Below are 25,268 nucleotides of genomic sequence, written 5' to 3' on the forward strand. Positions count from 1 at the left end.
GCTGCCTCGTTCACATAGCACTCTCTGACCTGCACACAGAATGAATTATGCAGGAAAAATATGCCAAGTCCTCAGACTTGATTCATTTGCAGAAGGGGAAAGAGTTAAGTTTTTGCAGATAACTTTATGGATCCTGACTTCTGAGAGCTTCACTTTGGACCCATAACATGCTTTGACTGTAGTAGTATTTAAAAAAAAAATGAATATAGTTGTAAAATAAATACGTAACTTCTACCTGCATGTAGAAATATTGCAAAGATGTCTGGGCCCACTTAAAATGTAATGGCAAATAAACTGTGGTGGTAAAAGAATAATGTTACTGCACCAAGATAGCTGCGCATAAGAAGTTAAATAAAAGAGGATAAAATTGAATCCAGGCAGAGTGTGGATATATCCTGAGGTAAATCTAACTACGTATCTAGCTGTTAAAGGAACAATCTAAATAGTAAGAGCATAAAAGCCACCTAAGGGAATATCAGGTAGTGGTGTGTTTTTTAACAGAGCTTTTCTCTTGATTGTTCTAGGAAGCTGTCGGTGGATCAGATTCACTCCTGGAGTGAACTGGTGCCGACCCCGCTGCAGTCACTGAGTTGTGTTCTGCCTTATGCCAGGGCAGAATTTTGCCCAGGAAGTTCCTTTGAGGCCGGATTGTGGCTGGCAGCTATGTAATGGGAGAGCACAAGTTTCCTCCTCCACCCTCATCCGCAGTGTTCAGCCATAATCACAGTCTGTGCACTGTCAGAGTGTAAAGATTAGGCCTGAATAGGGAACGATGTGGCACTAGCTGCCGCAAAGAGGACTTGGTGGTAGCAGGGCCTACCTTTTCTCCCCATAGCTCAGTGGAGCTGTCCAGCTGCAGAGAGTTTGATGCAGCTTTTGTAATGGGCTCATCCCTCCCCACTCCCCAACCCTAATTGATAAGCCCAGTCTCTCCTGGTGCCCACTGAGGTGATGTGGCTTGGATCCATCCCCAACCCAGGGCTGTGGCTCAAAGCGCTCTAGTTTTCATAAATCAGTAGTTCAAGAGAAACAATCCTTGAGGGACCCAAATGAAGTGAGCTGTTGGGATTTATGGCATGTCTGACTGTCTTTCTAGCCCTGCTTTGTCCCTACTGTATCTGTTAGTTCGCAGTGTTACCCTGCTTTCTCACTGACACTGCGTTTCTCCTCATCCCTTGCCTCTCAGAGGGAGAAGCCGAAGCTGAATGGCTACAAGATGCAGGCCTCTCTGACCTAATTGGGGAGGACACCTCAGAAAATGACAACATAGTGCTGCTCTCCACCTTGACCAAGACCCAGGCTGCAGCTGTGCAACGAAGGCTGGATACTTACTCGCGGTCACGGCGGAAGAAGAACAAACCACCCGTGCGTGATGTCAGAGACATTTTTGGTGTGGTTGGCTCTGAGGTATGTTGCTTTACTGAAAATAAATATTCTCCAGAATATTTCCATGCGTCCTAGCAGCCACTTTGGCTTGCTGGTTCTGTGGGGTTATATCACTGCGAACTAGCAACATTTCACCTTTTGAGCCTAAGCAGAAGTGTATCTTGCAGAGTTTTATGCCTTGGGGTTACAGTTAAACAGTGCTCTGGAACCTGAGGATTTAGAGACTTCACTCTAGTCAGTGTAGCGCTAGCGAAAGGTAGCAGAATGGCAGCTCTGTAAGTCTGAAGATCGCTCTGTAGCCACAGAACAGGAATGGTATGTGCAGCAGCAATACAAGTTTTCCAGCTACTCTTCTGCCAATATGCCTTAACACTTCTCGCGGTGAGGGGCTGTTTCATTGTCCATAGCCTTCCCGCAGACTGCCAACAAGCATCTTGGTTAATGTCCTTTGTGGTGGGGATCTTTGTGATGTTCGATACTTGTCACCTATGTACTGGAGAAAGAGCCGCTTTCCATAGCTTGCAGCACCAGTGACAACTTGTTAACTGTGTTGGCCAGATGTGAATTCATGACATGTTCCATGTATGACACACAAAAACATTAGTATTTTATTTGTATTCCAAAAGCACTTAGAGGCCGCAGCTGAGATCATGGCCCCAATGTATGCATGTACACCGTCCTCAGAGAGCTGAGAGTCTAAGCTGACCACATGGACACAAAGGGTAGGAAAAAGAGGTATTAATTCACAATTTGCTATGGAGTTTGGGGCCAGTGCCTAGTCAGGAGTGAGAGAATGGATCATAATGCAGGCCCCATTTAACATGTTCCTGAACTTATTCCCATTAAAGTGGAACATTTGGATTAATTGCTCCTCTTCTAATTAATTTGCCTTCAGAGGCTTGATAGTATCATTCTTATTAAAAAAGCATTAGGCAGGATAGCACAGTTCTTAAACCTACCTCATTGTGAGCCCTGGAAATTGGACTTGCTAGTGAATTCACCCAGGGAGCTTACCCAATAGAAGTTGCTCAATTCCTTCCTTTCCACTTGGTGCCTTTTAAAAATTTGGAATAGTCATTTATACAAGCTGAGCCTAGCCTGGTGTCATCCTTATTACTCAGACCTTTTGCAGGAATGAGCTGTTCCTTCATACTTCTCCAGATGACCTTTCTGATAAGTTTTAGTTGAACACACTAATAGTATAAATGATTGTTTAAATACATGCTGGAAAAATAAACTAGTGTCTCCATAATATAAGGCCGGAAACCAGTGGCAGATGTTAGTTGTCGCTTTCTCACTGTTCTTAGATTGAGATAATTCTAGCATGCTTAATTGCACGGAGATAGGGTTATGAATAATCCTGTATAAATGCAGACTGTTTTTGTTCATGCACAAGTGGGTAACAGCACACATGTAGTAGTTTTGCACGTGCAACTAGGGTGACCAGATAGCAAGTGCGGAAAAATTGGGACACTTTTTTTAGGGGTGGGGAGGTGGGAGGGTAAAGGTGCATATATAAGATAAAGCCCCTAGTATCACGATGCCTGGTTACCCTATGTGGAGCTACAGTAACTGTTTGTGCCCTGGGGTTCAATCTAGTTGCTTGTCTGAAAATTTAATGCTGAATGTTTTAGTTTTGACTTACCAGCAACAAATGTAATGTGATCCCATTGGCTCTTCTGAAATGTATTCCATTTTCCTTTGCTCCTAAAGCATTTGCCGAGCTTGTAAAGATCAGTCTCCTGTGTGCATTTGATACATTGCTAATATTTGCATTTGATAATCCATCCAACTGAGATCGAGCTTCTTGCTTTAAAATACTTGGTATACTGTGTGCACATTCAAAGATACCAAACCTGCTTATTTAAATAGCTTTTAACTTGATAAGAAAACAAAACGTTCCATCTCATTTCTAGCTGTAAACCAGATTTCTAGACACCATTCTACAGGCTCTGGTTAGAGCCATTGGAATTATTCATGTTTTCTCTCTCTCAGTATTGTTGGACTTCAAAGCTTTGCAGTCATGTGTTTATGATCCCCAATCATTAGCAGAATGTACTGGACAGGGTGAGCAAAGTTAAGAACTGCAAATACATTTATTTTAAAGCTAGCTGTTTGAAAACTTATTCCTCTTTTACTGACTTGCCAAGACCTGAATTCCATATTCCTGGGTTGTCTTTCCCTTTATTGGAAGAGAAGATGAAATCATAAGCACTTAAAATAAAAACGGCAATTAATCTGTTCTCTCTCTGAGTTTTGCGATACCCTCCTCCATTGCAAGGGAAATACCAGATTCTTAATTCGGGTCATTAAAGAGCAATCAATGTATTTATTTGTCATGTTTAAATCTTCCTATTTTAATGCTCTGGGATCATAAACAACTTGTATAATGTGTCGATTGGTACCCTTTTTGCAGACCCTGATCCAGAGTCCCATTGATTTCAGTAGGCTTTGGAGCAGGCAAGTTTTTTTTCACAGAACATCTTGAATGCTGAGCCAACTTGTGTCCTCCAATGCAAGTATGGGTTTTCTGCTGAAGATTATGAGAGCCCTGTACAAACAAATATACTTATCATGTCTTACCTTCCTGGTACTTCCACAAACATGAGTGATCACAATAGCCCTTTGTGTGGTGGTTGAATGTTGTTCCCACTTTACAGATGAGAAAACTGAGGCACACAGAGGTAATCTGATTTTTTTTTCGACAGGCACATAGGAAGTTGACTGCATCCTGAGTTTTGAACCCAGATCCCCTGAGTCCTAGTCCACTGCCTTGATCACAAAACTTTCTTACTCAGAAAAAAGTCAGTGCAAGAGGCAGAGAGTAACAATTGAAAACCTAGTCCTATGATCAGATCCTCGCCCATGTTCCTGTTCCCCTTCAGGTGCACATTTCCTCCTGTTTCTGATGCTGTTCTTACTGTGAATTCTAGGTGCCACATTTGAGCTAAGGAAAGTATTATGCCCAATAAATATGTCAACGGTGAGAGTTATCCTGCAGTTTTGCAATCACTGGGAGTCCAGCTGTTGGCTTCAACAGGGGCAGGTTCAGGGCCTATGAAGGAACCACTAGCACTCCAATGTATCAGAATCAGCAGGGACTCTTAATTTGTTTCACAATGACATTTCCTTATCTGAGTTCTCTAACAGTGGTGCGGGGTGGGGGGGTGGCACTGCAGTCTGCCTTGACCTCCTATTTGCATCTCTGAAGCAGCATTTTTAGTCTTCAAAATGACTTGCATTTCTAGCATAGCTTTTCACACACATGGATGCACCCACATTGTTGTTCACAGAACAGGCATGACAGGCTGGAAAGGACCATGGTGCTCTGACGTCAAGCTGTGCGCTTGTTAGGTAGAGGACTATAGTTGCTAAGTCACAAGGCGAGCTATACACGAGATTAATCAGTCGCATGTTTTGTTCAAAAGAAGTAAAATCTTTCTCTGCACTTGGATGATTTTACTTATTTGCAGTGGCTCCGCATAGGTTCCTTATTCTTTATTGCCGGGTTAACTAGACAGTAAGGTTGCAATTGGAACTAGTTAGAAAGTCTTAATTTAAAGTTTTTGAGGCAAAAAACTTGAATGAAAATATTCCTTTTCCTGTTTCACAGCCAGCTCTGTTGATCATGGGATTTTTTTCAGCATGTCCTTCAGCGATGTCTGGATCACACTGATCTTTTAGACACGTCACTTAATGGACCTATATGACTTGTGGCAAAGAGATGTGTTGTTGTAAAGCGGACAAAAGGGAAACATTGTGTTGCTTAGTCTTTTTTAGTGCATTTTCATCCATGTGGCTAAATGGCATATAATTGAAGAAAGTGACTTCTCCTCAAAGGCCACCATTCCATGGATGGATCATGCTGTGGGTGGATGTCACAGGAACTGTTTGAACGAAAACTGACTACTGATTGGTGCATTTTGACAGGCAGTTAGAGCACTTAAACTACTGTATAAAATGGGGCCATTGAGACTTCTCTGCATATGTCCACTGACACCTGAAGGTGTGAAAGAGTAAGAATTGGTGATTTAACAATGGTGTGAGTGTACGGGTTATGGAGGGAGGGGCAGGGAGAGGAGTGCTAATTACAGGCTCTGCTGCAGAAGAAAGTAAGCTGTAGATGAAGTATTTTATTTCACAACAGTTCTTTAAGTGATTGTCGCATCCATGGCAGACCTTGCAGATTTCAACTCAACTAAATGGCATTGTTATAGCTCTTCAATAGTAGAGAGCAAGATAGTTTGACATGGTACTTTTTGCCAAAACAAGGATGCCCCATGTTGGCCGCTGATCTGCTCTGCATGTGGCATATTATGTTCCATCCTTTTTTCTAGGAGAAGGTAGTGGAGATGGAGGAGTCTGACAAGGATCGGTCTCAGCACAGTGTGGATATTTCAAACTGCACTCAGAAACGTAAGGCAGTTTTACTGTATTGTAAACTTACAGTGTGTCATTGAGGTTTAGGAAGGGAGCATGTTTTGGGAACAGAGCATTTATGATCAGCTCCTTTTCACAATATAAAAACACAAGCAAATATCCCTCAGCCCTCTTTAGCAGCAGAGAAAAACTAAGAGCTGTACCTGCACCACTTCCATCCAAATCTCTTCTCTTTATAAGGGATTAAAACATACACGTGAGATGTAATTCACACTATTTAATTTCTCTCTCTTTTCACATATGCAAAGTTCAAGGCTTAGAACTGTTCAAGTTTCGGGTTTTCCTAATAGATCCTTGGTTTAAAAAAAAGTCAGGAAGTTCAGCGTTTGTTTACACTTTTAATTAGTAACTGACTTTGGAGTCAACCTGGCAAACACAATATTCAGATAATGTGCAACTACATACATGTGTTGACCTTTTGTTTATCATCTCCAACAGCAAGGAAATTCCTAGGTAGGGCTAAAAATCCAGGAGGGACATGTTTCTAATCTAAGTTCTTAAATGGCTTTGCCTCCAGTATTAAAGTTTCTGAGAAGAGTATATTATCTTTATGTAACACACATCCTGTGTTCTACAATATCTAGGTCCAATGCCATCTGGTAACGGCAGAGCTTTGGCCTAGATTTTTAACCCAAACATTTAATCTGTCCTGGGTTTGCCTGACCTGCCCCAATGCTCAAATAGTGTTGTGTGGTGTTAGGTTTTTTAGAGGATAGAGTTTATGGAGTAGTATCACATTGTTACGGACTTGGGCAGTTGCTGTAAATTATGAAAATAAGTAGTTTTAGAGATTAACACATGCTATCATACCAAAATCAATTGTGTTTCTTATTTAAGAAGTTGTCCATCTAGACATTCATTCATTTCAAGGTCATTTTAGACATTTTGCGTGTCACTGACCTGGTAGATTGTAGTTATAATACTATGACTTCAAGCCAGTCTACCATGTTGAACGTGGACATAATACTGTGTGCTAACAAACCTTGCCCAGCTCAAATACCCATGGATGTTACTTGTTTATGGTGGCTCCACAAGTCTTGCACTTTAATACGCATTCCTAGGTTAGTTTGCCCATGTGTCCTCTTTGCTTTCCAAACTTCCTCAACTAAGATTCTTCTGTCCATAGCAGATTCAAGGGGACTCCAGGATTTTTCTTGCATGCTCAGAAGCCCTGGAAAAGAGGAGATATTCTGTACTGACATTGCCTACTCGGAGCAAGCAGCCATTTTGCTCAAGGGATCATTTCTACGGGAGCCTAGGAAGATAAAGGATGAGAGCACCCTGACTGTAAGGGCTTTAAGGCACTTCTACCCTTGGAACCTGTTGAGCTCCACTTTTATAGAGAGAGCCTTGGGAACTTAGTTCATTTTGTGTTTTCAGGGTATTAAATAGGTTAGACTTCTGGGTAAGCATAGCAGAACTGTGTACATGTGAATGTGGGAGTTTGTGTGCTTGTATTGCAGTGATAAAAGGAACTGTGTTGTGGTAGAAGTCAGGAAAGGAGGTATCTCTGCACCAAATCTTAGCTGACATAACAACTACAGTTCTGCATTGTTGGTGTCTGGGATACTTGTGTTTCCTCTTTTCACTGTACATTAGAGGAAGGGTAATAACCAGACCCAAGGTATCGTGTTGGGGAATTTTGACTTGCATAGCCAAAACCGAATAAAGCTATCGGGCCCCTTTCTAAATGCTGCAGTGGGTTGGGATAGTCTCGTGTACTGAATTTGCCTGACAAAATTGGGATTGCAAATAAGACAACAATCAAGGAAAAGCAATGCTGAAGGAAGTGAGCTCTTCCAGAGCATAACAAATCCCCTTATTTATTTAAAACGCACACTTAGCATTATTTAAATTATCAACATCTCTTATATCCATCCACCCTGAAACTGTAATCTGATCCGAGTCCCATCCAAACTGGTGGTGATGCATTTTAACGCAGCAAGAAGCTGAGCTACTGTATTCAATCCATTCTGCTACACTATTGAGAACTCTGGGTGCAAAGCAGGCTGCAGCATGAAACTTTACAGCTGCTAGGAAACCTGCAGTTTAGGACTCTGGGGAAACCACAGAGAAGGTGATTGCAATAGTGGAGACAAGAGGCGATGAATGCCTGGATAAGAACTTCCCTGGAGGTGAAGCAGAAGTAGTGGTATTCCTGGGCAGTGGTCTGTGGCTGGTGAGAGGCAGATTTACAGCCATAAGAGTGATGGAAGGAAGCGGTAGGGACACAAAGAAATTCAAGACACACAAGAAAATCAACAGAATTATCTGCCTCAAACCTTACAAACTTTCTTCCGTTCTTTCTCCCTAGCAGTTTAAGATTCCCAAGGGCAGGCTGGGAGTGACCCGGATAGGAGACTTATCTTCACAGGACATGAAGAAGATCCCCACATTGGCCCTGATTGAGCTGACTGCTCTCTGCGACATCCTGGGCTTGGAGTTAAAGAGGAACAAGGCAGCCAAACAGAAGGCAAAAGGTTAGTTCTATCTCAGTTCTTGTGATCAAAGCTGGACAATGGGTCTTGGTAACGCTAGACTTCATTGCAGACTCCCTCAGTCTAATAAACATAAATCCAGACTAAAGACTATCGAGATATGCCAAACTTGCACAGCTGTCACTTGAGATCAGAACATGGGTCCATGTTTCTCACTGCTGCTTTCTGTGGATCTCCCCTGTACCCTTGCTCTGCTAACTACTGCTGTAGCTTCTGTTCCTCTTTCCTCCAACAACTTGGATATTGATAAAGTGTAGTTCTTGGTTGCAATAGAAGAAATGTCCCTTTGGTATATGACCGTAGTAAAGAATTGCAACATGTATTGTCCTTAATGCAGAGAATCGACTCTTTGGAGTTCCGCTCAGCACTTTGTTGGAAAATGACCAAAAACTCATCCCCAACACCAAGGTCCCTCTGATTCTCCAAGCAGTAAGTTATCTTCAGAGTTCACTTGCATGTGATAGCTCCTTGGCCTTGAACCATAAGCTGGAACAGCTGCCTTCAGATCTGTACCTGAGAGCTTTCTGTTTCCCTTGTAGTTGCTGTCATGTTTGGAAAAGAAAGGGCTTGACACTGAAGGCATCCTGAGAGTTTCTGGGTCCCAGACCAGGATTAAGGTACAGTCGTTTCGGTAATACTCTAAAGTATGGGAGTACGTGTCAAGAGATCATGTTGCATGAGCCTGATGTATGGTATCAGCCTTATTTAAAATTATCCCCACTCACTTGCCAACACAATAGGGAAAACTCACTGCTGGGGAGCCTGCTAGTAAATCTACGTTGTGAAGTACTCTGTAGTGTCTTCATTGTTGAGGGGTTGCCCTGTGGAAGATTTCCCGCCCCCCGTTGGATTCCCATTCTGTTTGTTAGTGAGAGTGATGGGGTATTTCCTTCCCATGCAGAGCCTGGAGGAAAAGCTGGAAAGTGACTTCTATACCGGCCTGTTCCGCTGGGATGAGGTCCGCCAGAACGATGTGTCTGGCTTACTGAAGAGGTTCATTCGAGAGCTGCCCACCCCTCTGTTGACAGCCGAGTATCTACCGGCTTTCGCTGCTGTGCAAAGTGAGTCCTTTTCCAAGCAGCCTGGCCTTAACAGCCTGGGTTTATTGAAAGTTCTGTTGGTCTTGTGATCTCCTATTTGATATGTGCCACATAAGCTTTTGTGTTCTAGACAGATGTGAACTAGGATCAGTCAAATAAATACGGACACCGCACCCAGTGTGCTGAAAACACTAGATTCTTTCTTATTTCCAATAGTGTACAAAAGTCATTTGCATGGCACTCAAGTATCTCAATAGCATTATTTATTACTGGTGTAGGGGCCACAGTTCAGATCAGGGCCCTGTTGTACTAGTCATGGTACAAACATATGGTAAAAATTATCATCTAAGATAAGATCGATAAAGGATGGGAGGGAAAATAGAGGCACAGAGAGAGGAAGTGACTTGCTCCAGGTCAGACAGTAGGTCAGTGGCAGAACCAGGAATAGAAACCAGCTCTCCTGAATCCCAGTCCTTTGCCCCCCACCCCCCCTCCCTTGAACCACGATGCTTCCTCTCTAGCCTGCCTTAACACATGGATTGCACACCTCTGGACAAGACCATTCACAGACACTTCCCCCCTTCCCCCCCCCTTTTTTTCCCCTTCTAATTCTCAGCTAGAACATGGCTTTTGTCTCAAAACTTGTTGCTGCCATAAACAGATGAATGTGGAACCAGTTCACTTTTCAGTCCATCTAGTGTAGTGTATTTTTTAAGTCCTGCAGCTACTGTAGTGAAACATAAATGCATTATTAAATTTTTATTAATGCTGTCGAACAAAACTCATTCATTCCCTACTTTTTCTGTACTTGTAGTCTCTCTGACTCTGGAGAAAATATGGAGTAGCAGTTGGAACCCATTCTAGGAATCTGGTTTCTTGGGTGCTGCAAGTGGCTTTGCCACAGAGTTGCTATTTTAATTAAAGCAAATCGCAACCTCAGTGCTTCTGTTGACCCATCTCTGAAATGGTTATAATCTATCTGTTCACAGGGATGCTGTGAGCTCAATTAAGTTTGTAAAACCCTCTCACGTTTCTGTAGTGCCTGTCATAGAATTGAAATAATGTACTGAGGTTCACTGGAAAAATTTACCCTCAGACTTTTTGGAAACTAATTAATTTTTTAAAAGTGACATAAGCTCTGAAGTTTCATCGAGAGTTAGTAGGATTCAGGCTTTTAAGGGCTAGTCTACGTGGTGCTGCAGTTTGGACTTTGGGGGTGTGAATTGTAGAACGCTCTAACTGTCCTTTATAGACCTACTGAATCAAACTAAATACAGGGCACTTAGAGCGTTCTACAGTTTACACCCTCATAGTCCAGAATGCAGCATCTTGTAGACAAGCCCTAAATCAGTTGGGTGCTTTGGAAAGTTTTACCCCTGCGTTTTGCCCATATTAGTGGTATGTGTTTCACAATAGGGCACCAGCATGTTCAGAGCTCTGATGCCATGTGGGAGCCAGGTGGATTTAGATGTTTAACTAGGCTCAGATTATTTTGCATGTATGCTTTTACTGTTTGATGGGACACAGTACGTTCTCCCTACTGTAGATATCCCAGATCTGAAGCAGAGATTGCAAGCTCTCAACCTGCTTATCCTGATTTTGCCAGAGCCCAATAGAAACACCCTAAAGGTAATAACCACCCTTCTACTGTATCAGTTAGTTGTGTGAGAAAATGTGAATCCTTCCAGAGAACCTATGTCTTAATACCTCATGCAGAGAGAGGTATAAGCAATCTGGACTTATTCTTTTGATCTTGCATCAACTCCATTAACTGGTCTAGGTGTGGATGCCTGGGGCCAAACAAACTCCTGTGTGAGTTCAGTGAGATTGCCAAGTTTATGCATGCAAATGCAGGAGCAGCAGGAGTTTTATGCCTTGTCAGGGTACATTTTATGCCCATGTTTGAAAATCTGGCTCTTCCTATTAGAATATCCATTGACCAAATTCTCCTTAGCTCTTGGATACCAAGATGCAGCTGATTTTTGTGATTCTTATATAATATTTGTTTAAAATGTGGCGCAAAAGTGCTGCAGAGAAGTTCTAACTTTCTACCCTCTACAGATCAGACGGGATTAAAATCCCTTTCTCACCTTTGTAGCTAATTTTGAATAAGAGAATGTTGTTTCTGTGGCAGAGCAGGACATTTGAATTTTACTTTTGTTCTCTAGCAGTTTGGGGACCCAGGTGTCAGGAGTACTGTAGAAGCCATGTCCTTAATTCCCACAAGTATCTCCCAAGTCGCTCGATAGTGCTGCCTCCAGATGATCTAAGTGCTATATCTGCATAGTCCTGAAGAACTATTGTAACTTTAAACCTCCGGTTCAGTTGGTCAAAGATCTAGTGTTCTGAGGCAGCTTGGATGGCTTATGGTTTTGGGTAGCAACAGGAGACGCTTGTCTGTTTTCTCTGAGCGAAGCTTTGAATTTTGAGGGGTCTTTGGAATCTGAAATTCAGAGTGAATTCCAAAGGATGCAGCCTGCCACAAGTTAGGGAAGAAGACCTTACCTGCCTTGTGCAAATCTTGTTGTCTTTCCTGACTTATGGATTTGACACCCCATAAGCCGCCAGCACGGCTTGGTACAACTAATTGATGACCTCCTTAATGCTAGGACCTGACCACCAAGCCCACTTACACTTGTGATTTGCATTCGGGTCTCCAGAAATGAAAAGCTATTGACATTAACCAACTAAGCCACCCAACACTTCCCCAATCAGGTTTGCTGAACTGTGCACAGATGTCTTGAAAACACGTCTTTCTCCTTCTTTCAGGCTCTGCTGGAATTTCTCAGTAAAGTGGTTGCTAGGGAGAAAAAGAACAAAATGAATCTCTGGAATGTTTCCACAGTCATCGCTCCGAATCTCTTCATGCATAAAGGACTGGCGAATAAGATCCCAGAAGGGAAGGAGAAGCAGCTGGCAGAGGGGGCAGCCGATGTTGTGCGGATGATGATCCATTACCAAGACTTGCTTTGGACTGTAAGTCACATGGCTGGCTGTTGGATGATAGCAACCTGTGCATTAACCAGACTGGACTATAACTCAGAAGAAATGAGATAATCCTGGAGATCTTAAACAAAATAGAACTCTGTAGACAAAAGTTGTTTGGCTAAACTCTCTTGTTGTCTTTGCTGTTTTTAAGGCACATAGGCAAAATATTATGTCTACAGAATGTTGTTGTTTTTTAGGGGCTTTTTCCTATTTACAATAGAAATCTTTGAAAGTCTCACTGATTTCTCTACTGGTGACCTTCCCTGTGGATGTGATATGCATAAAGCCACAAATCCTCCCTTTTTAAAAAAGAAACAAAGCCCCACCAAAAGTCCCCTAAAGAGCAGTGGACATTGGAAGAATAACTTTCTGCAGATGCCCTAGGAGGCATTCCACTTCCTCAGGGTTGAAAGTGGGTGGGGATGTGCCCAGGACTGGCGCTAGGGTTTCTCGCGCCCTAGGCGCACGGCCATTTCGCCGCCCCCTGCGCTGATCCCACGGCTCTGGTGGAGCTGCCGCAGGCATGCCTGCGGAGGATCCGTTGGTGCGTGGCTCTGGTGGAGCTGCCGCAGGCATGCCTGCAGGCGGTCCACCGGAGCCACGCGAGCAGCCGACCATCCGCAGGCATGCCTGCGGCAGGTCAACCGGAGCCACCTGCTGCCTCCCCCTCCTCCCCCCAGCAAAATGCTGCCCCCCAAATAATCCTGGTGCTCTAGACGACGGCCTAGGCTGCCTAAATAGTAGCGCTGGCCCTGGATGTGCCACTCCAAATTCACCATGTTCTCCTTAACCCCATCAACTCTTCAATGTAGGAAAAACTTACGCATGCATCAGTGTAACTGTCAACGTATATTGGAGCCCAGTACTTTCCGAGTATCTTTTATAGAATGACTGTCTAGTCCTGGAAAGTATCCAGCCACACACCCCTCTCCATTGGGTCTATTTATTGGTTTGTTTTTATTTCCCTTAGATCTCCTCTTTCCTAGTAGCTCAAGTGAGAAAACTGAATGAGAGCAGCAGCCGGAGGTACCAGTTCTACGACAAACGGATCAAAAACTTGCTACGGAAGATTCACACAGACAAGGACAAAGTGGAGAAGAACCAGGCAGAAGTAAGTAAGCTGAACCCTCTGAGGATGGGGTTGAACGAAGATTTCCCGTTAAAGGTCCCCTCATGAATGATGAGTATATGCTAGGGGGTTAAATTCTCTTTAAACAAAAATTAAAGAGAAACAGGCAAAAACATTACAACAAACTCCTCGAAAATTCATCTCACTGGCTTGCAGCAAAACATCCCCATTTCCCTTACTAAACTGTGCAAATGCTGTGCCCTAGATGCCATGTACTCTCAGGCTTGTGTGTGAGGAGGGAAATCTGAAATGTTGGCAGTCGAATCTTGTCTTAGCTGCACCAAGTGTAAACTTGACACAACTGAGGATCTGGCTCTGTAAGCTCACAATGGACATACTGGCTTATCTTACTGGTACACACTGGCTTTTATTACAAGTGCCAGCTAGAAATCTTAGAAACTTAGAAATGAGGGCAGCAGCCTTCAGGTACCTGTCTGTCTCTCCTGCCCTACTTTTGTGCTTCCAAACACTTGTTCTGATCAGTAGGGTTGCATGACACCAGTGTTAATGAGTAAAGGTACATGCAGTGGTGCTGGATATTAGCAAACAGTAGATCCGTGACTGGGGCATGTAGACAGTGCGATATCACAAATAATAATAGTGATTCACTGCACTTGTTTCCGTACCACTTTCTTTCCCAAGGGTGCTGACAGACCCTATCCAAATTCTGTTTAAAACAGCAGTTAATGGATGAGCGCCTCTCTTTTTTCCTTTTAAGAAATATGCCAAAGTTAGGAAGCGATGTACAGACTGAGGTGTACTTGCAAATTTTGGCCTTTACTATTAAACAATTAGAAACCACAAATCAATTAAACAAAAGGGATGGGTCACTCTCAAATCCTGCATTATGCAATGCATGTTATCACTGTTGAAAAGCTGCTGCTTTATAGAGTTGGCAACTATCCATCCAATATGGAGCAAACTGGTATAATTTAAGCAGGAAGAACTGTGTGCGTTGGGACATCCATTATAAAACTTTTAAAGGACTGTGCAGAGAACGGAAGTTCAGTTTTTATAAAGGATTTTGAGACTGAAATTTTGGCTTTGTTCTCATTGGAACCAAAACTGAATTTTTTAAAAAAATCAAAATGTTTTGTTTGGGAAATGCTGCAGTGGGGCATTTCAGTGCTTTCAGAACCCCCTCCTTTTCAGTTTCTTCTAAAATGAAATTCAGGCAAAATCAACCCAATTTCACTAAGCTTTTCCATTTCAGTGGAACTGACTGTTTTAGCTACGTCAACGTTTCTATAGCAGTTTTAATGCCTAGACAATTCATGACCACCGGAGGGCACCCACACTTAATTCTATTCCAAATTCTATCTAAGACCAACAATTCCATCCTTGGCTACAGTATTAAAACAAAAGTCTATCTCTTTAGTCTTCACCGCTTTTAGACAGCTCTGTATTTTCACATCTCAGCCTGGTATAAATCCCATCAATGGGCCATTGGATTTGTACTTGTACATGATTTCCCACCTCCATTTAGAAAACTGGCGTCTCTTTTGTTCTAAATTGTCAGTATCTTTCTTTTTAAAACCATTTCCCCCCCACCTCTATTTTTAGCCTTCCAAGACAGTGAAAGTACAGATATCTCTGTTACTGAAGGATTCACTGGAGGTTCATCTGAACAATGGAACCAAAGCTGCTGATGTCCTGAGGCAGTTTCAGAAACATCTCAGTCAGAATGGCTGGAGTATTGTCAACAAAGTCAGCCTCATCAAACGGTAAAAGGCTCTTTCTTGGTTATAAGCAGACAGAGTAGTCCAGTTTCTGTATGTTTTCTCTTGCAGGGGTGGGAGACTGGCAAGGGGAGAGAGGTTATATAGTGACTACATTCAGTGACTCTGGTTTGCTGTTTTAAATCCTTTTGAAGTGTGTTTGGGAGGGGGAAGAGGAAACCCTCATCTCCCTTTAAATTGTGACTGCGTCATTGTATGGGCTTTTGGGGATGTGGAGCAGTTGTTGGTCTGCTGCCCCCTGGGTGCTAGCGAGCAGGTGAACTGTAACAATGTGCAAAATTCTCTTGGGGAGGAGGAGTGGATTCCCTTTGGGGGGAAAGGAGGGAGGGCAACCCTTATTGGCTTCCCTTTTGAAGTTTGCAGTAAACCAGGAGAGGTGGTGTCAGCTTTACTTAGCAGCCAGAATATCACCCTTTGTGCTAATCCAGACAGTTGCTTGTATCTGGCAGTGTTTTCAGGAAGCACACACTGATGCATCTCTTGCACCACATCCCTAGGCAGGCTATGTCCAGGCTTAGGAGAGCAGAGGAGAAAGCAATCAAAGCTGTCACGTTAGACAGGAAAGCATTAACACTAATATCCCAGTGGCCAGCTGCCTTCCCTGCCAAAGGCTGCTGCAGCGTTCCTTACACAGACGAGTGCTGCTCAAATAGGCTGTCAGTCCAAGGTGAACTCTGCCGATAAACATCGATTTTTTTGTGCCTTTTATCTTCTGTCTGAGAAGCAAGTCCTTTGCCAGCCCTTTGTGGGTCTCCTAGCAGTGAAGAATGTCCCATGCTTCAGTCTTGATACTTGGGTGATCTTTTCAAGAGTTGCACTCCTAGAGAGTGAGGGGAGTCTATAGCCCTATGCCCTGTAGCTTCTCTTACCCCTGCTGACCTTAGAAACATGAACTGCTGAGCTGGATCTGATTGTTCCGGCCTGCCTTGTACAAAGTCCAATTACAATGTTGTGTTTCTTTTTTGTCTCCTGCAGTAATGGTGCTGTCGAGTCGATGAACCTGCTCCTCTATGAAGTAGGCGGCAATATAAGTATGTCAGATTGGATGCTGAATAGCTACAGATCTCTTCTTGGTGCTGGGGCATTAGTGGGGAATTAAGAAAAGAGAGTCTGACTGCAGGAGAGGGTTCTGATAAAGATGGAGCAAACTGTACTCCCCAGGAGTGAAATTCACTCAAGTACACAGGACCCATATGAAATCCTCTGCCACTTAAGCTGTTTATAGAGGCCTTGAAGTGGTTATCCAGCTTGATAGACAGGGGAGTTAGTTAAAAAATGAGCCCAGTAAACAGTGTTAAAGCCCAGACATTCTGAAGCTGTGGTCAGCTCCCCTTGAGAACAAGGCCATTTGGAACAATGGGAGCTTGTGGGTGCTGAACTCTTCTTAAAATTGGTCCACTTGGGCAGGTGCCTACAGTAGAGATCTCTTTAAAATATGACCCTAAAATAGTTACACTTTCTAAAGGAACTTCTCTGAAATGCAGCAGAACTAGGTACTGTAACAAAGTTCCTCCTCTACCTTGGTGGGGTCCTGCGCTTATTGGCGGATTTGTTCACCTCAGTGATCTTCCCTTCTTGTGGAACCCACAGTCTGGGTCAGCTCCTCCTGTGTCTGATCAGGAGTTGGGAGGTTTGCGGGGGGAACCCGGGCTCGCCTTCTTCTCTGGGTTCTAGCCCAGGGCCTGTGGATTGCAGCTGTCTATAGTGCCTCCTGTAACAGCTGCATGACAGCTACAACTCCCTAGGCTACTTCCCCATGGTCTCCTCCAAACACCTTCTTTATCCTCACCACAGGACCGTCCTCCTCAATCCTCCAGCAGTACACTCTCTCTCTCTCAGCTCCTTGCCCTCTTGCTCCCAGCTCCTCACACACGCTCCTTCTCCTCTGGCTTCTCCCTGCCTGACTGGAGTGAGCTCCTTTTTAAACCCAAGGTGCCCTGATTAGCCTGCCTTGATTGGCTGCAGGTGTTCTAATTAAAGTAGCTATCTCCACTGCCTTCTAGAAAGATCTTAATTGGCCCCAGGTGCCTTGATTAATCTGGAGCAACTGCCATTTGGTTACCAGGGTCCTAGGGATTTGTTTAGCCTGGGGCTAACATACCTGTTTCTCAGTACTTTACTGTAGCCATCTGGCCTTGCCCCATCACAGTACATGTCTACTTCTTTTCACGGTGATACAAAGGCTTTTCTGGCACTAATTCTGAATGATCAGCAGAACTTGCTTGTGGTTTTAACCCTCAGTTACGCAGACATCCAGAGCAAAGCCTTTCCATCCTCTGCCATTGTCTAATTCATATACAGGTTTTCTAACCAAACCCAGCTTTATTCTTGTGAGTCCATCTCCATTGTACACCTCATCCTATTTAAAGACTGAGTCTGCAGCGTTAGTAAAATGAACCTGTGCCATAATACTATGTACAGTATCATCATCTATTAAAGGAGAAGGCTAATGCTGCTGGAAGGCTTGCTCACTAATGAACTAGTAACAACCTATTTGGGTTGTCTTTCCGTGATAGCAGCTGGCTCAACAAATTCAAGGTTCTAGTTGGGACACTGCTTGTCTTGTGAGGACTGATAAGGCTTGTTATGGTGTTAGGAATCTTTAAAGATGGTCTCTGCTAATGAGTACAGAAGACATGGAGGTGAGGCAACATGGACTAAGCACAAAGATGGAGTTTCTGTAATGCCCATCTATGATGAGCTACAGGATTGTCAGGAGAACAACTCTATCTACCAGAAGAGGTCTGTCTTTAACACTTCTCCATTATAGTATCAACAGAAGACAAGGGACTCTGCCTGCTTGATAGAAGTAAACAAATCCCTTCTACCAGATCCAAAGGCTGCAAGTGAACTATATGAAGGTCTTTACGAACACTAAAGTTCTTGGATGTTAATACTGTGTTATGGTGCCTTTATTGTGATAAAAGGCCAAAGCTAGGACTGAGGGTGGTAGGCTGGTTCTCTGTAGTGACTGAAGTTGGCAACAAGAGTGTATCTGTTCAGGAATCTTTACCAAATCATATGCTGGGCGGATAGACCCGTAAATGCCCTTTATTCTAAGGGACACTGTCAACTTACCCCAGAACTTAAAAACACACACAACACTGGGGGAAATTATTCATGATCTAGAATGAATTTAATTTTTTTTTGTTAGCTGCTAGTTCTTTATTAAAAATACACAAAACAGTTGGCAGGACAAATTATTGTCACATGTAAGTATTAGAGGGTGAGGTGTTTAACCACATGCCTTTCTTTAAGCTCATGATATTGACTTCAACGAAAAATACTCACGTTAGACACGTGCTTATTACCTTGCTGAGTCAGGGCCATAGTAGTTAATACAGTCGATAAATTGCTGCATTACTCCTAATGCTTCTATTCTGATCTGCCATTTCTATATGCAGCAGAACTGTGTAAGGAAAGTAAAAGGTACTCTGATCTCTGGTTGATTTTAAAAAAGAATAGATGTTGATTTCTGAAACATTGCATTGGAGTGTGATGAAACCCAAAGACTCACTAGTATATGAGAACCAGAAAGTGAAAGTGAAATAGACTGGAAACACGTGAAAATTACAAATCTGGCATTTACTTGAAAAAAGGTGAAATAAACAGCATAGACTGTGAAAGCTAAATTAAATAATGCAAATTCTGTCATCTTTATAAGCTAAGGTAGCATTAGTAACACAGGTAAGGAAATTTCGTTATTTTAAAAACTGTTTTTAAAGGGAAGATCAGGTTGTAACCCATTTCTGTGCTTAAACTTCTCCAAAACCACTGCCTGCACACTCAGGCCATCTCTAAACTCAGAGTTGTACTGCTTTAAATACACCAGTATAGTTAGTGCTACAACACCTCTAGTGGGGTGCAGAAACTTTGATATCGCTTATTCCTGTACGGGAAAGGGAATAATTATACTGGTAAGTCACTTTTATACCACTGTAACTGTTCACACTAGGACTTTTACCAGTATAATTTATTTCAGTAAAAGAAATCACACCCATAACCAAATTGTTATACCAGTAAAACTTTCTAATGCAGATTAGGCCTCAGATCCGATTCTAGCAATGCACAAACAAGTGATAGAACTTCATACATGCAAAACCCATCACCAGCATGGAGGTAGAATTGTTTCTCTCATATCTGCAAGCATTAATGGTCCAGAAGTGATATACCTATCTCACAGAGCTGGGAAGGGATCTTGAAAGGTCATTGAGTCCAGTCTCCCACCTTCACTAGCAGGACCAAGTACTGGTTTTGCCCCAGATCCCTAAATTGCCCCCTCAAGGATTGAACTCACAATCCTGGGTTTAGCAGGCTAATTCTCAAACCACTGAGCTATCCCACCCCCCTAAAGTGCATGGGTAAAGCTGCATGTTCACAGATGAAAACTAGTTCTTAAAACTTGATCCGTGATGAGTCCACTTCTAAAAACAAGGGTAGCTATTACTGATTTATGGAACTTGTTTGCTCTAAATAGCTATCCATATATATTTAAAGTAATTTGAATAGTGTTACACACAGGAAAATAATAGCTATGGGACTGAGGGTGCAAAATACTACTTTTTAAAATGTGTGTTTTTTTATCCAACAGGTGAACATTGCCTGGATCCAGATACATATCTCTTAGACTTGTACCACATCAACCCCCATGCTGAATGGATTATAAGGCAAAATCCGTCCTTTCCCCGGATGCTCTAGGGAAAACATGAGTGAAAATACTTTTGTTTCAAGATTCTGGGCGGGAGCAGAAAGCTAGAACTTTTCTTAATGAATGTGACGTCCCAGAATGGAGGAAAGTTGTTACTTTGGAGTGAAATAAGCAGTGTTGATTTGAAATGTTTTTTACTATTTCAGTTACAGCAGGCTGAAAAAAAGAGAGCATGTGAGAGTTGGTAACCAATGGAATTCAACATTAGGTCACAGAATCCAGAGGGTGTGAATACTTTTAGTAATGCACCTGCAAGCAGAGCTGCAGAGAAAGTGGGGGAGAGACCTGTCCTGGAGCAAGAACCTGGTAGAATGTCTCTTAATCCTTTTGGGTTTGCATTGTTCTTTATTTTGACCACGTCCTCATTTTGGAGGAGAGAGATGGTCAAATCAACTAGCACTATCAACAGTCTAGTCTCCTTGTGTTGCATGTGTTAAGTTTTCATAGACTTTTCACTGAATGTCACATGTACAGTGCTGGAAGAACTAGACTTGTTTTCGCCCCTACCCCCACTCCTCAGGTCTCATGGTTTCCCTGAAAAGTGTTAGGATGCTTTTGGTTTTGTTTGTGGAGGGATGTGATGAGTAGCCAGATATAAGGAGAGGCTTGAATCTTCATGTAACATCTACAGTTAAAGCTGCACGCAAGAAAAAGCAATTGTTTCTGGAAAGACATGAACTTGGTATCAGCTCTTCTCAGAGGGACCAGCTGATAGAAGAGACATGCCTGGGAGGAGCTGCTTGCCTGTCCCTGCACATGTGCTGTTGGTAATGCACAGTGGAAATCATAATAGATACACCCAAGGTGTGAAGTGCTCCAGTACTGAAAGGAAGACCAGCATCTAGTTTGCTGCTTGATCATCTTTGTGAAACCTCCAGGGTAAAAGGTAGCAGAGGAGAAATTCTGGAATAGTATTTCAGGAATTTTTATTGTATTTCAAAGAACTTCTGTCCTGATAGAGGGGCCAAACTGGGCTTGGTTTGGGTGAGGAAGATCATATGTTAAAGCCTGCAAAATCAATATTAATGTGAGGCTTAGTCTGACCTGGCCACAGCTCCACAGAGCTTCTTATAGTCCTTGCCAGGGTAAAGGTAATCTAAGTGATGTGTGGAGATCATCTTTGACTACAAACTCCCTCAGGCTACTGTGAGCACCGAATTGGGCTCTTTTACACTGGCTGCAGCCTCCCATGACTCTGGAGTGTGCATGCTGTGGGTCTGGGGAGAGCCCAGAATAGTTACAGCCTGTTTGGTAGCATGAACGTCTGTATACTGGCTTCCTTAAGATCAGAACTAGAATGCAGCTCTGGAAGAATACCTCAGAAGTGTCACTGTCCTTACAGTGGTGCTGAAATCCCTAAAGAATGAGGGAGCCCACTATACACACTGGTAGAATGTGGAATGTGCAGCAAAACTATCCATCTAACTGTACCCCCAGCAGGCAATATAATGTATTTTAAACATTCATGTGGCACAGACAGGGCTGTCCTTTAAGTATACTTCAGAAAGTCGTCTTCTGCCTATCCTTATTCACCCTGGAGACGATCTCAGTATTATTTATTTCACTAATTGAATTGTTTCCATTGCCATCTGAATTGATCCTCTTTCCCTGTTGCTCTTCCCTGTCTTAGAATCATAAAATTTCATATAAGAGCACTTCAAGTATAGATGTTTTTTCCTTTTTCCATCCCAGTTAAATTCTTTTGAGAGGATTAAGATGCTTGAGAAACAGCTGAGCCATATTCTGTTTAATTCTTCTTAGTCCTGATGTCGTTCCTGTATTTAAGCTGCTGACTTTTTAAAATGTTGTCTATATGAGTCTGTCTGTCTGTTTTTGATTTGTTTTTTAGATTAAAGCTATGATGTGCAGATGCACAGATTTGAGGGATCATTACTTTCATTTCTTCCACTCTCTTGATCCTCTTTTAAAGAGCCTAAATAACAATCTGAAATTGTAAGTGAAGATGTTCAAAAGTGGCTAATGACTATGGTGCCTCAATTTTGGAAGGGAGGAGGGGCTACTTAAGGTATCTTAGAGGGACCTGGTTTTCAGAGGCAGGATGCTTCACAACTCCTGCAAATCAGGCTGTCCTTAGTTTGGGCCCTCAAAACACAAGGGCCACAAATTACTGGTCACTTCCAAAAATCTTGGCCAAAGCGATCTGTTATGAGCATTAGCAAAAGAAAAGAACAAAAACACAGTGGAGATTTTCAAAGCCATGAATACAGTATTCTAAAGTAATAGCTGCTGCTGCATGGTGTCACATCTTTGGATACCAGGGGACCATCTCATGAATAATATGAGAGTTAGAAGTATGTAGATGAGCCCATTCATGCCCTCCTATTAAAGGTGTTCGTACTGTAAGATGCACTCCTGATAGTTCTCGATCACGGGGCTTTCTTTCTCTCTTTCTTTTTTTCCTTCACCCATAGGCTAGTATCCTAGGTGGCTTTATTTATATATTCAGTTTGTTTTCAGTGTAAAACTAGTCTAGTGACATTTCATAAGTCATTACAATATCTTTCCATTGGGAACTGGAGCAGAGCATTCCTACCAGATACAAACAAATGACCTTCCCCTCCCTCCCAAGCCGATAAGCAGCCGACTTTGCATTCCCCCTTCTCCCAACCTCAGCGCGGTTGTTCAGAGAGATGGCAAGATATGAATGCTTCAGAATGTTGGGAAATGCTGATCAATTGGTTGCTGGGGGTAATGATTTAGAGTTATCGGTAGGAGGGATACTCCACATCTTGGGGCTAATTTTTTTTTTCAAAGTTTTCAAATCTGTATACAAAATGCATTTCTCATTTGCATGCACAGTTAATTTAACTGAACATTCAAATACTCCTCATCCATTTGCAGGTACAACTGTCTGGCTTGTGCATGCAAATTATAGATGTTTTGTGCACTTTTTTGAAAATCTGACATGAAATTTGCAAGTATAATAGTGTGCTTTGAGACAATCGTGGCCCTTTATACATGAAAGCAAAGGGCATTGGTGAACATAGTGAACGAGGTGTGCTTGTTTTAAAAAAATATATAGTTCAAGGTACAAAGACGGACAGCAGCAGCAGGATAGTCCAAATTGCAGTACAGGACTCTGCTTGTTTTGATATGAGGAATATCTTATAGTGCTATAACCACTGGTTGCATTCTGATTGGCTGCAAGGGTTAGAGAGTGGGGACAAAGGAAGATGCTACTCCATCACTTCTATAAAACAACTCATCTCTGTTTGGTTTCCTGAGAAACTCACCAAATGTGAAATAAGTGCTGTGAAAAACAAGGTTAGAGGGAATATCTCATGAGGCAAATAGGCTAGGAATATAAAACTATATTCAAATTGTATGTCAAACTCCTCATCTCTGTCCATAGAATTGATATTCTTTCGTATTTACAGTTTCCTAATTTTGTAAAAAAGACCAAGTCTGGTGAGGCTAGAAAAATGTCACCACAATGTAAAAGTTTTGTTTTGAATGTTAGCTTTTATTAACTTTCTGCAATATTTTTAATGGTGTATTTAAAATCCACTTAATCAATAAAGCAACACAGAATCATAAGATGTTAGATAAATGGCTTTCTTATGTCCCATGTTCCAGTGGCAGGATATGAAGTCCACACTTAGGATGGGATAGCAACTATAAGCTTGACTTGGCAAAAATACATTCAGACTACTATATTTACCTACTGGAGATACTAGCCTATATTCTGATCTCAGTTACACGCTGGATTTAATAAAGTCATTTGAAGACAGTGGCCCAGATTCAGTCTTGGTGGCATACAGTGAGTTAAACCTTGTTGCATTAATATTTGCAAGATTAGGCTATAAAGAGACAGATCCTTGTTCTATTGAAGGTAATGGCAAAACTCCTATAGATGAGGCCAAGATTTGGTCAACCAGAGACTGGAGTCAAAATATCAACAATACATTTTTACAGGTCTTGAAGTGAAATTATCAATATTACAATAAAACATATTGACTGTAAGTCTTAGTACTCAGTGGCAAAAAGACCAGTCAAATTTAACGTTTTTTTTTAAGTAACTTTTGACTTTCCCCATGTCTCTAGTTCCAGACATTGGCAAGATATACACAAGCTTACCAACTTGTCTCTGTCTTCGTTGTGGTATGGGGCCTGATTCAAACTCTCTGTAGATGCTACCACCTCACTTAGGATGAGGGGCCCTTCAGACCTATTCTCAGGATGTGATGAGGTCTATAACAGAGCAAGCTGGCCTTTTAAAGGTAAATTGCTCCAGCTCACTTGTAGGGCCTAAGCCCTTTTAAAACTTGGACGAGTTGTGTGACTGAAAAGGGAATCGTGTGATGGCATGACTCCCACTAAGTAAGAGGAAGATAGGGAGAGCAAGATGTACCTGGGAGCAGGGGTATTGGCACAGTTTTTATAGTGGGGATACTGAAAGCCATTAAAGAAAACTTTACACCCTATATATAATGGAAACCATTTAAAGCTGGAGGTGCTGTCACCCCCCTAGCACTCTTGAGTTCTAGCATCCCTGCTGGGAGCATTTCCACAGCTGGACCTGGGAAGGGAAGAACTGAAGGGAACAGAAGCAGCTGCCCCAGAAAGCACTAATTGGGGACTGAAGGAACAAAGAAGTGTGTGCAAGGCAGCCTGGAGGAAACAACCAAAAGGCTGAAGAAAGGAAGCACCCAAGGAAGGGGTGGAGTTTGGACTCAGCTCCAGGCCTCCCTGCCAGCTTTCATCTGTGGGTCTCCATCACAGGCCCCTGGAAGACACCCTGAGATACAGGGTGGTTGTTTTTTTTTCTATGAGGACCAAGGAGGAGTGTGTCCTGCATTGAGATGTAAGGAGCTCTTGTTCTGGTGATGATTTGGGGCAGGAGGAGGATGGTCTGGGCTTGGACGGATGGCACAGTATCGGGATGACACCTCTGTGCAATTGCTCTTCAGTTAGGGGATCCTAGGCTAGGACTGTGGAAGAAGGGGGAGGAGTCCCCCAACATCTAGTCCCTGCAGGCATGGAGAAGAACTTGTCTCAGGGATCGGCAAGAACTGGTGTTAACCCCTATCTTCAGGAGAAAGAGACTCAACCCAGGAGGGAGAGGGATGGTTTTGTTCAACTCATTTACTTTGGGAGAGGATCCTTTTGGTTTGGCCATATGTTAAAGCACCCAAAGCATCCTACCAGCTGGAGGGAGACACTGGGCCACAAGGGGAAACTGAGGCATGGCGTACCTGATGAGGTTCCAGGTAAGGTCTTGTAACACAGAAGGAAACCAGACTACTGATTGTTTGTTTCATTTCTGAGCCTTATTGTCCTGTAACGATCTCTATGGCTTGTGTTTGGAAATGAACACTT

At 42.7% G+C, this 25,268-nt stretch overlaps 1 protein-coding gene across 3 annotated transcripts in view; it reads left to right on the forward strand.

Moving 5' to 3' along the window:
- ARHGAP40 (Rho GTPase activating protein 40) overlaps window positions 1-21,540 on the forward strand; it is a 41,089-nt gene extending 19,549 nt beyond the window's left edge. Inside the window, exons 3-15 of one of the 3 annotated variants that reach the window (XM_032774326.2) lie at window positions 1,187-1,407; window positions 5,724-5,802; window positions 6,953-7,113; window positions 8,141-8,306; window positions 8,662-8,753; window positions 8,864-8,941; window positions 9,226-9,385; window positions 10,911-10,993; window positions 12,134-12,340; window positions 13,323-13,463; window positions 15,045-15,205; window positions 16,196-16,251; window positions 19,812-21,540. In XM_032774326.2, coding sequence (XP_032630217.1) covers window positions 1,187-1,407; window positions 5,724-5,802; window positions 6,953-7,113; window positions 8,141-8,306; window positions 8,662-8,753; window positions 8,864-8,941; window positions 9,226-9,385; window positions 10,911-10,993; window positions 12,134-12,340; window positions 13,323-13,463; window positions 15,045-15,205; window positions 16,196-16,251; window positions 19,812-19,918 — 1,712 coding nt within the window. In that variant the 3' untranslated portion in view covers window positions 19,919-21,540. The remainder of the gene's footprint in view (window positions 1-1,186; window positions 1,408-5,723; window positions 5,803-6,952; window positions 7,114-8,140; window positions 8,307-8,661; window positions 8,754-8,863; window positions 8,942-9,225; window positions 9,386-10,910; window positions 10,994-12,133; window positions 12,341-13,322; window positions 13,464-15,044; window positions 15,206-16,195; window positions 16,252-19,811) is intronic. The other 2 variants (XM_075072297.1, XM_075072296.1) reach the window with 2 other exon arrangements.
- Window positions 21,541-25,268: the final 3,728 nt, after the last annotated feature.

This window comes from Chelonoidis abingdonii, chromosome 14 (assembly GCF_003597395.2).
Source record: "Chelonoidis abingdonii isolate Lonesome George chromosome 14, CheloAbing_2.0, whole genome shotgun sequence".
Taxonomy (NCBI): domain Eukaryota; kingdom Metazoa; phylum Chordata; order Testudines; family Testudinidae; genus Chelonoidis; species Chelonoidis abingdonii.